Below are 11,114 nucleotides of genomic sequence, written 5' to 3'. Positions count from 1 at the left end.
GGGTGAAGGGCCCTCAATCTCTTCCAGCCCACCCACCCTTGGAGTTGTGGAATTATTAAGGTTGGAAAAGCCCTTCAGGATCATCAAATCCAACCCTTAATCCAACATTGACACGGCAACCACTAACCCACATCCCCAAACGCCACATCCACATCAGTTTTGAACAATTTCAGGGATTTTGTAACTGGTGGAGTGGTGGTGTGCCAATTCCTGATAACCCTGCCAGTGAAGGAATTTTCCCTAATATCCAATCCGAACCTCCCGAGGTGCAACTTGCCAGGTTCTGGACAGTGAGGTTGGGGTCCCACCCGGAGCCTGAGCTCCACGCCCGCCTCTCCTCGGGCTGTCCCGCCCGGCCGGCGCGTCACAAGGTGTCCGTGCTGACTCACTCCGGGATGGAAACTTCCCTGCTCCAGGGAGATCCTCGCAGCTCAGCCAGCTCCAGCACGGAGTTTATTCCACCACCTCCCACCAGACCAGCCCTGGGGGCCCGGAGACTCTCGGCTCCCAACCTACCCTCGGTTTTGTGATGGAAAACACCCTGGAATATGGGGGAGATGAGGATTCCCCCCAAGCAGCCATACCCTGTCCCGTGCAGAGGCAGCCTCTGCCTCAGCTGGAAGCAGCAGGAAAACTGGAAAGCTTTCCTAGGTCTGAATTTCTGAAGAAGAAACTTCATCCAGCTCCTTCCTCCTCCCTTCCCCCCAAACCCAGTGCCCACCCGCATCCATCAGCTCAGGTTTGGCACACGCAGAAGCGCGGGAGGAAACTCCTGGAATCAGGGTGTTCAACAGCATCTGCCAGGTCCCCAAATCGCTTCCAGTCCTGGGAGCGGGACCCCAGCTGTGCCTGGAGTATCCAGTAGTTTCCCAGTCCCCAAACACAGCACTGGAATGCCACAGCCATTCCTCAGCCGCCTTCTCTCTGTCCTCACCATCCTCCCGGGAGAGGCTGCAGCCCTCACACTGCCAGCAGAGCGCTGGGAGTCCCCCAAATTCCAGAGCCATCGCTCAGCTCCGTCCTCTCCATCCTCTCCATCCCCATCCTCTCGGGAGAGGTGCAGCCCCCACGCTGCTACCGCAGGGCCGGGTGCCATCGCACGGCCTGGCAGGACATCAGGGGGGCTGGGAGCACCCATTATCCCCTCGCCAACCCCTCGGAGCCGTGCCAGGGCCCCGGGAACAGCGGGTGCTGCCCGTGGGGTCCATCCGGCCGCTCCGGCCCTGGGGCCACCCCCGCGCCCGGCCAAAGCTCCTGGGTGCGGGGGCCCACGAGGCGGGTGCTGGAGCTCTGTGGACACCGCGGCCGGTGGGATACGAGGCTCGGGGTGGCCGGGGGCTGGCAGGGTGGGTGGCACAGCTGGCACAGCCCCCCGGGACAGCTCTGCGGCTGCTGCGTCACCGCGGCCGGGACAGCAACTTTCACTTGGTTGCTGCTCCTAATCCAACATCCCAAATCCAGGCAGAGCCGGCAGCCCCCAGGAGCCCCCAGGAGCCCCCAGCAGTCCTCGGTACCGAACTCCTCCAGCCGCGAACCAGCCTCCCTTCCGCGGGCTGCGAGCGGCTCCGCCGGCCCGGCGCGGCCGTCCCAGCCCACCCACACACCGAGCCGATCTCCCACCCACCGGGCGCTCAAAGCGCGGCGGGAGCGTGCGGACGTGGGCGGGAGCACGAGGGGACGTGACGGGGCACGCGTGGGGCCGATCCCCTCTGCCCGCCCCGCGTGGCCGGTCCCCCCACGCCGGGAGCCCCGCTGGAAGTCCCGGTCCCCCCACGGAGCCCACGGGACGGCCCGCGGAGGAATCGGCGCCATCCCGGGAGCGAGGATCTCGCGGCCCGGACCCGCCCGACGGCTCCTACCTCGGAGGGGGGATCCGAACGGCCCCGGACGGGGCGGCGGCTCCGTGTCCCCCGTTCCCCCGGTGGCGGCCGCGGCGGTTCGATCTGGGAGAGAAGCGGCACATCCAGGGGGGACGGCGGCGGCCGGGATGGGGCGGGACGGGACGGGACGGGACGGCGCCCCCCGCACTCCCCCGGCCCGCCCCGGGCGCCGGGAGTAAGTTACCGGAGCCCCGCGGGGGCGGCGGATCCCGGCGGGTCCCGCTCCGCCAACTGCGGCGGCGGCGGCGCCGATCGCGCTCGGGACGGAGACCCCGGCCGGGAGCGGCGGCCCCGAAAACCCGGGATGGATCCGGGACACGCACGGCCCCGCGCCCGCGCGCACCCCCCCACGCGCGCACCGCTCCCGCTCGCTCCCGGCCGCCGGAGCCCCACGCGTGTCCGTGGGGTGTCCCGCGGGTCCCGCACACACGCACAGAGTGGGGGACACGCGTGGCCGCCTGCGCCCGCGGACACGGGGCGCGTGTGCCGGGACCCCGGTGCCGGTGCCCACCCGTGTGAGGGATCGCGCGTGCAGGTGTAAGCGCGCACACGGTGCACACGCGTGTGCGAGCGTGGGCACAGCCCTCGCGCGCGTACCCGCGGGGGACACGGCCCACGCGCACCCGGGGGTGACAGTCTCCAGCCCACGGACACGCGGGGGGGAACAGCCCGGTTACACGCGTACGGACACGCGGGGACACAGCCGCCACCCCACGCACACGCAGGGGATGCAGCACCGCACACGAGGAGCACAAGCGGGGTCGCGGGCTCCAGCCCACGCACACGAGGTTTACACGCACAAACAGGGGCACAGCCCGCACACGAACACCCGCGGGTCGCAGAGCGCACGAACACGCGTGGAGAACACCCCGCAGCCCACGGACACGCACACGCAGGAGGCAGAGCCCGTGCAGGGGAGACACCAACAGTCCCACTGACGCTCAAGGGGCGAAGACCCCGCATCCGCCGGGTGCCACATCCCACGCACACGCGGAGTGACACAACCCACGCACACGCGGGGTCACACTCCCAGCCCCTAACCCTGACCCAAAATTTACAAATATTTATTTTAAATTAATATCGCCCTTTTTGCTCTGCACACGCACACGCGGGGAACGCAGCGCACGCTCTCAGGGGGCACCCGGGCTGGGGGGGTCGCACCCTCCAGCCCACGCACCCACGGGGTCACTCCCTGGGGTCGCGCCCTCCAGCCCACCCGTGGGACACGTCCCAGCCCCGGGGGTCGCTCCCGGGCGGGGGTCGGGGCTGGGCCGGGGGCTGCGCACGGCGGGGCGGCGCCCTCTGGTGGCGGCGGGTGGCGCCGGTGACCGGGGCGAGCCCCGGAGGTGGCGGAGCCGTTCCGCGCGTCCCCGCTGAGCCCGGAGCCGCTTACCGGGATTACAGAGCTCTGGTGTGCCCGGCATTGGCCTGTCCCCTGTCCCTTGTCCCCTGTCCTCTGTCCCCTGTCCCCTGTCTCCTGTCTTCTGTCCCCTATCTCCTGTCCCTTGTCCCCTATCCCCTATCCCCTGTCCCCTGTCCCCTGTCCCTTGTCCCCTGTCCCCTATCCCCTGTCCCCTATCCCCTGTCCTCTGTCCCTTGTCCCCTGTCCCCTATCCCCTATCCCCTGTCCCTTGTCCCCTGTCCCCTATCCCCTGTCCCCTGTCCCCTATCCCCTATCCCCTGTCCCTTGTCCCCTATCCCCTGTCCCCTGTCCCTTGTCCCCCGGTGTCATTGCGCACCGGGGGCAGCTGCACATCCTTCACGGTGTCACCGCTCCGGGACCCCCAGGGCAGAAGGGCAGCACGGGGACACAGTGACAGCATTTCGCGAGCTCTCAGCTCCCAGCCGTGGCCTGCAGAACCCATTCCCTGCCTCAGTTACCCTCCCCACTGTCCTCATCTGAGCTCCTTCCCTGCTGCCCCTCAACACAGCGGGGGTGAGGAGGGGTCTCTGCTCCCCGGGGAGCCCCCAGCACACAGGGGAGATGACAGCGCCTGCAGGGTCAGCCCCTTCCTCTGGCAAGGAGGGGAAACAGCCAGCGGGGTCCTGGGGTTCCTCCAGAGCCTGCCTTGGCTCGAGTCCCACCACAGGAGCCCCAAAGCAGGGCCGAGGGGGTGGGCGCAGGTGAGGGGTGGGCGCAGGTGAGGGGTGGGCAGAGGTGAGGAGTGGATGGAGGTGAGGGGGTGGGAGCAGGGGAGGGGGTGGGCGCAGGTGAGGGACCGCCTCCACCCGCGTTTTGTAACGATCATAAGCGGCTCAGCAGCTTTACCCCTGGCATGAGTGTGACCCTGGATAAGCTGCTTGGGGTCCGGGGACTCGCCCCGAGCCCACCCTCCTCTCCTGACCATGGGCGAGACTGTGCCAGGTCCCTTCTGCCACCAGCTCCCAGCCCCTGGGTGGAACCAACACCTGGGCAGCCCCTCGGAGCAGCTCTCACCCACCACAGCCCGACCCTGCCACATCCCTCACCTCGCCAATAATCCAGATCTCCTGTTTGGGAAAGTCAAAGCAGCTCAGAGCAGGGCCAGATGATCCCCCAGGTGAGGGATTTACCGGTGCCACCGTGGCCAGCTCAGCACCTTGGCGTGGGGGCAGCGTGTCAGTGTGTCAGTGAGTCAGCACACGCGTGTGGACAGCCCCTCCACACGGGAACACACTCACTGCCACGGGGAAAACAGAGGAAAACCTCCCTCACTGGCAACAGAAAACCCATTTCTGCTGCCTCGGTGGGATGCTCCACGTGGCTGGATGCATTCTGTACCGAAACGCTGATTTGGGAGGGGAACGGGGAGGCTCTCCAGGCACCGCACACATCTCCATGTGCTTCCTGGAGATGCAGCTCCCAGCGTGTGCACGGCAGCACGTGCCCCCAGGACACGGACTGGGGCTGTGGGAGCACCCGGGAGGCCGAGGCATCCTGCAGCCGCCGTTGGCTTTTGCCCACGGCAGGGATATTTTGGGAGCGGGGTGATGGCCGCAGTGCCCCGGCTGCCGGGGGTTGCCCGCTGCACCGGCTGATGAAAGCCGCCCTTTGATCGCTGGCAGGGCCAAGCTGGGAAATCAAGGAGGTTTGTCCCCAGATAAAACAGCCCCAAACTGAGCTTTGAGCGGGTGCTTGCGCAACGGGGAGCCAGGCCAGCGTGTGGGATCTCAGCGGGATGAGAAGGGGGCATTGCCTCCTGCTCCAGGAGCATCCCACCCCAAATCCCGCAGGAGACTCCCCATCACCCACCAGACCCTGTGTCTGCGATGGGGCTGAGGCTGGGGTCTCTGGGTGGTGTTTTGGGGAGCACATGAGGGGGATTAGGGAGGTGGGACATCGTCAGGAAGTCTGCAGTGGGGCCCAGGATTTGGGACTGGGCTGTGGCTCAGCATTTGGAATCAGCCCCCTGGAGCCAGAGCGACCAGAGCTCCATCTGGGACGGCTCCAGGTGGAGAACAGCATCTCCCCGTTGGCTGATGCCTCCCAGTACCTGCCCTGCTGGGACACAGCTTTGATGCTCCCACTGCAGACCCCAGTGAGGTGGTACCTGATTCCCAGCCCCTCCTTGATTCCTGGGAACCCCATTTGAGGCAGGACCCCCCTGCAGAGGCCTCGTGAGCACTCCAGGAGCCCCTCAAACCCCTCAGCTTCCCACATCTTCCACTCTGGCAGTCATGTGCAGCCCCTGTGTTACTCCTGCCCCAGTCCCTGAGGGATCTGGGCCTTTCTGGCCAAGCAGGACCCCTCTCCCTCACCCCATCTGTGTGGTGGTCCCAGGAAAAAGCAGCCAGAGCCTGGATCTTGCATTTCCACCCGTTTATTTGGGAAGCTGCACCAAAATGTTGTGTAATAAATTAAAGAGGAGATCATGTGGGTGCACGAGAAGGGGGAAGGCAGAGTGGGATCTTCAGCAGAGGATGGAGCACCAAGGAGTCCCAACGGCTGCAGGAACTGAGAAAGTAGGAACAGCTGCAAAACCAGTGGCACAAACCAAATCTGTTCCTTGAGTGAGGTTTTGAAGGCAAAGTTTGAGGCAGATCTTCCCTTATGGAGGCACCAGGCTGGAGGAGACCCGGCTGGTGGGTGGGAGCAGGGGAGGAAAGCACAAACCCAGGGATAGGGGGAGAACACCAGGACCTCCAAGTTTGGTCCTCACAGCTCCACGCCCTCCAGGGATCTGAGAACTTTGTCCAGTCACTGATGTTTTGAGTTTCGTGATGAAGTTGTACCCTTCATCCTCCTCTCCCAGGCCTGTTATTTGTGCCCCATTCCATCCGTCCCCAGAGCAGGCCTGAGCTGGATGCAGGAAGGTTTGTTCCAGAAGGGAAGCAAGCAGGACTGCTTTGTCCTCCAGATTCCCATGTGGAGGAAACAGCTCCGTTTCTGCATCCTACTCTGCCCCCAAGGAAGCCCCGACCCAACCACTCATCAGACACTGAATGTGAACCAAACAGGGCCCCCACAGCACCAGGAGTGCGGGATCAGCTTGGGAACAGTGCAGGCAGGGATGTCCAGAGTCATCAACATGCACAGCCCAGGCCTGGGCAGTCCAGTGTGGCCATGGCTCTGTCCCATGTCCCCAGAGTCCCCTGCTCCAGGAACTCTCTGCAGATTCCCTGCTCCCCCCGGTGAGATCCTCTCCCTCCCAACCTTCCCAAAGGAGTCCATCGCACCGAGGGCTGACTCCGGCTCATGGAGCTCTCCAGCTCCCTCCAGAGGGACTGTCCTGGAGAAAAGGGGTCCCAGCACAGCTCCCCCAGCCCTAACTACAGCCACATGCATCAACAATCATGTCAGGAATGTCAGTCTTGACGATATTGCTGTTGCGATCGAAGTAGAGCACGGAGAGCGGCCGGCGCCGCGTGGGCACGCAGCAGGAATGCCCCGACGCCTGGATGTTGTTGGCTTTGACGAGGTTGAAGACGGCCGTGTGGAAGGAAGAGGCCATGCCAGGGCTGCCTGCCATGTGCAGAGGGCACTGGCCCACGCAGTAATTTATCTGGTAGCCCTCGGGCTTGATGATCCAGTCGTTCCAGCCGATGTCGCGGAAGTCCACGTAGTAATCCTTGCGGCAGCACAGGTTGGAGTTCTGGCTGCAGCGGAGGCTGCGCTTGGCCACGCGGTGTTCGGGCTCCCTCACCTTCACCTTGGTCACCAGGAAGGGCTGGTGGGACCGGCTGGCGTTGACCTGTGCCATGACATCGCTGCCATCCCCGTGGCTCTCCAGTTCCAGCCGCAGGCTCCGGCTCTGCCCCCCGGGGAAGCTCCGCGGGGCCGGCAGGAGGGGGAAGGAGCTCCAGCCGCTGCCCGCCGAGCTCAGCCGCCTCTCCCCCAGCAGAGTGCGATTGCCCCCCGCCACGGCCCCGGCTTCACCGGCCAGGAAGATCCTCAGGGTGAGGCTGGCGCGGGGCACTCGCAGGTAGAGCCAGAGCTGAGCCTGCAGGATGCGAATGTCCTGGTCCTGCGCCTGGCTGAACTGGAATTGCAGCCCCAAACTGGAGGGAGATGTGAGATCTGAGGGGAGAAAGGGATGAGGAGGTGAGCGCTGACGGATGCTCCCCGGCCATCCACAGAGTCAAAACTTCCAGTTTCGTCTGTCCTTCACCCTTTCCCGGGAATGCAGGCTCCGGAATGGGGGCCTGTCCCACACTCCTGGCAGAAGGGGAGCCTGCTCTCACCTGACCCTTCTTCACGGGGTGAGGCTGGAAAGTGTTTCCAGCCCCCCAAGCCAATCCTGCAGCTCCCAGCTCGGGAGTCCCAGGCATCCTGAGGAGCCTCCTGTTCTGGGGAGACGGGAGACCGGCATTGCAGCCCCTCGGGTGCAGCGTTCCCACAGGCAGGAGCAGGAGAGGGACCACCTTCCCCTCCCAGGCTGAGCCTTCTCGCAGCGGCGGCACCGGGATGTCACCGATGCGCGACAGGCGCGGTGACTCCCGAGTTACCCCCGAGCCCGCGCGGCTCCGGGTCCCCGCACCCCGCGGGGCTGCGCGTCCCTGGGGGTCCCCAGGACACCGAGCCCTCGCCCCGGGGCTCACCGTGCCCCTTCGGAGACCGCGTGGGCGCCTACGGGGGTCGCGCACCCACCTGTCTCCGCGAAACTGATGATCTCGTAGCCCTGCTCCTCCTCCTCCTCCTCGCCGGTAACACCGGGGCTCCGGCGGGCGCCTCCCGCCTGCAGCCGCCGCAGGGCTCGAGCCACGGCGGCGCGGGGCACAGCGTGGGTGAGCCGGGGTCGATCGCGGAGCCTCAGCTTTTCCAGCAGCTGCTTCTTGGCCACCTCCTCCAGCAGCCGCCGCTCCGCGCCCGCCGGGCACGACGGCTCTGCCGCCGCGCACAGAACCGCGGCCAGCAGCAGCCACGGGCCCGCCGCCATCCGCGCCCACCGGACGGGACGGGATGAGCACCGGGAGCGGCACTGACGGGGCGGGACCGGCACCGGCACAGAGGGACCGGCGCTGATGGGACGGGAGCGGCACCGGGAGCAGCACCGGGAGCGGTGCGGCGGGGACGGGACGGGGAAGGGAGCGGTACCGGGAGCGGAGCGGTGCGGCGGGGACGGGGACAGGACAGGAGCGGCACCGGGAGCGGCACCGGGAGCGGTGCGGCGGGGCCCGCTTTGGGCACCTGCGGCCGGGGGCGGTCCCGCCGCCCCCCCCCCCCCCGCCATTGGCCGCCGTACCTGCCCGTCCCGTCCCGTCCCGTCGGGGATTACCGGGATTAGCACCCCACCCCCGCCTCCCCGCGGGGGGGTCGGTGAGCAGCCCCCCACCCTCCCCCGTTCCCCTCAGACCCTCGGGTGACTGCTGGAGGAGCCCCACGGGGAGCCGAGCACCGGCCCCACCGTGCCCGAGTGGGCTGAGCACGAGTGAGGAGTGAGGGGTCGTACGGGGGAGGCTCCCACGGGTGTGCGCAGACACGGAATGTGCAGAGCTCTGTGGGCAAGGGGCTCTGTGAGAGCTGGGCTCTGTGCCTGCGGGGAAGAGAAACCCCAGCCAGCCCCCCGGGGCAGTGGGATCCTCCAAAACCTTCAGGGAGTGAGGGCTGGGGCAATTCCTGCCCGGTGGAGGAGCCCCAGCGCCGGAGCAGCCAGCCAGAGGATTCCAGCTCCGCTGTCCATCCATGGATCCCACAGAGCTGCCCCAGCCTGGGCTCTGCTCCCCCCTGGGCACCCTCGAGCCATCCTGGAGGTGGCAGTCCCGTTGGGTGCTGATAGAAGACCCAGCAGGGATCAAGGGGCTCCTGAGCTGACCCCACAGCTCCTGGGGACATCTCTGGCTTTTGTCACTCCCAACAGGTGATGGCTTTGGGGATCTGAGCCCACCCCTTGCACCCGCTGCTCCCTCGGGGCAGAGCTGGGAAGGGCCGGTGAATGCGTGCCCTGTATTCCCTCCTCCTCACACAACAAAAAGGGGATTTGTGTGTCCTGAGGACTCAGGAGGTGACAGCCAGTGCCACATCACCTGCAGATGTTTCTCGGACTCTTTGGAGCGGGATGTGCAGGCTGAGGCAGGGCAGGGGCTAGCAGAAATCTCACGAAAATGATGCAAGATGCCGCGGTGTTGGGGGATTGGCAGAGCCCCGCTGGAGCAGGGAAGGCAGGGAACTTGAAGCCCTGCCAGGCCGGTGCTCCGGCATGTCCTGTGCCCACCGTGCTGTGCACCGACTCCAAGGTCTTGACCACACGGAGCCCCTGGCCCTGGCCAAGCCAGAGGTGCCATGTAAACAGAGTCTGGGAAAAAGCACCCACCACAGGTGATGCAACCACGGAGCAAGGGGCAAAGGGCTCAGCTGGTTGGGCTCGCTGGCAGCTCCCAGAATAGCCCAGGAATGTCAACAGAGAGGAAAGAGTGGGCACAGGCTGGCCTGGGAGCACGGATCCCACAGGGGCTGGGAGCCCTGGCTGCAGGCAGGAGCAGGATGGAGCCGGTGGCACTTCCAGCCAGGCACAGGGCACACGTGCTCACAGGCAAAGATGCTCCCACATGGAGAGGGACTTTTTAAACCCAGGACCAAGGGTGATGTCTTCCCACTGGCAGGATGGAGTTAGATGGGATATGGGGAAGCAATTCTTCACGGTGAGGTTGGTGAGGCACTGGCACAGATTGCTCAGAGAAGCCACTCCCTGAAGTGTTCAAGAGGTTGGACAGGGCTTGGAGCAACCTGGGGTGGTGGAAGGTGTCCCTGCCCATGGCAAGGGGTGGAACTGGATGAGCTTTAAGGTCTCTTCCAACCCAAACCATCCTGGATTCTATGATGCAGTTACAGATGTCCAGGCCCCCTCCCAAATATCTGCACTCCTGCTCCATTTTGGACGCTCCTTGTGCCCCACACACCCCCTGCCCTGCTGTGCTGTATTCCCCCATCCCTGCCAGACCCCAGAGACAGGGCTGGGGCTGGGGCAGGAAACAGGACACAAAGGGTGGGAAAATGGATGAGGCACCCCCTGAAACACCCACCCTCCATTCCAGGCTGGGAGCGGGGTGTCCCCAAAGGGAACCTGTCAAACCTCCCCGGATCCCTCTTGTTGGAGTCAGAGGCACAGAGAGTGTGCTCTTATCTCTGATACCTGGCTCTGACATCCAATAAAACACTGAATTTCATATAACACCATGAAAACAACTGTTAAAGGTAGATAGAAGAACTAGAAGTGTGAGTGTGTAAATAAAGAGTTTTCTTAAGCCACGGGGTGAAAAAGTTTAGAGTTTAAATTAGTTTAGAGAACAGAAGATAAGATGGAAGATTTAAGGTGTTGTCTCTTGTCCCCCTTCTTTCTTTTTCATCTTCTTCTAGAGATTTTTGGGTAATAAAAAGTGATTAGATAGACTGACAGTGCAGCACACAGGTGTTGGGTCATTGGGTCACTAAGAAAAATAATTTACATGGCTATTGTTAATTGGATGAAAATAAATATAAAGATAAAAGTGCTGCGTATTTTGAGGCCATTTTGTGCCATTTGAGCCAATCTGAGCCAGGTGATGGTGGATTGAACTTGAGCAGGAAATCTGGGGAAGATCTGCCAAATCTTTTGATAATATATTAATAAACATGAGAAACAAAAACCTAACGAGCCTTTAAGGTATTCTTCTTGAAACAGAACCGAGATAAGCCAAACTCCCTGTGAAGGAATATCCCAGAAAAACTCAGCCCTGATGATCTGGGGTGACTTTATGATACTGCTATCCCAAATAGCCAATATATTTATATTATATATTAAATTCTGCACCTTTAAGACTGGCTCTGAGAGCTAAAGA

The 11,114-nt window shown here is 63.8% G+C and overlaps 1 protein-coding gene across 1 annotated transcript; it reads right to left on the bottom strand.

Annotated features, from left to right (window-relative positions):
* Nucleotides 1–5,664: 5,664 nt before the first annotated feature.
* On the bottom strand, nt 5,665–8,421 carry INHBE (inhibin subunit beta E). Its single transcript, XM_015615675.2, has 2 exons — nt 7,948–8,421; nt 5,665–7,377 (listed from the first exon to the last, which is right to left on the bottom strand). Exons 1-2 carry the CDS (start codon nt 8,234–8,236, stop codon nt 6,626–6,628), a joined length of 1,041 nt encoding a protein of 346 aa, XP_015471161.1. The 5' UTR covers nt 8,237–8,421; the 3' UTR covers nt 5,665–6,625.
* Between the last annotated feature and the right edge of the window lie 2,693 nt (nt 8,422–11,114).

The sequence above is a fragment of the Parus major genome, unplaced genomic scaffold, assembly GCF_001522545.3.
Source record: "Parus major isolate Abel unplaced genomic scaffold, Parus_major1.1 Scaffold220, whole genome shotgun sequence".
NCBI lineage: Eukaryota > Metazoa > Chordata > Aves > Passeriformes > Paridae > Parus > Parus major.
Note: the sequence above shows the minus strand (reverse complement) of the source record. Positions and strands in the feature narration are given on the sequence as shown.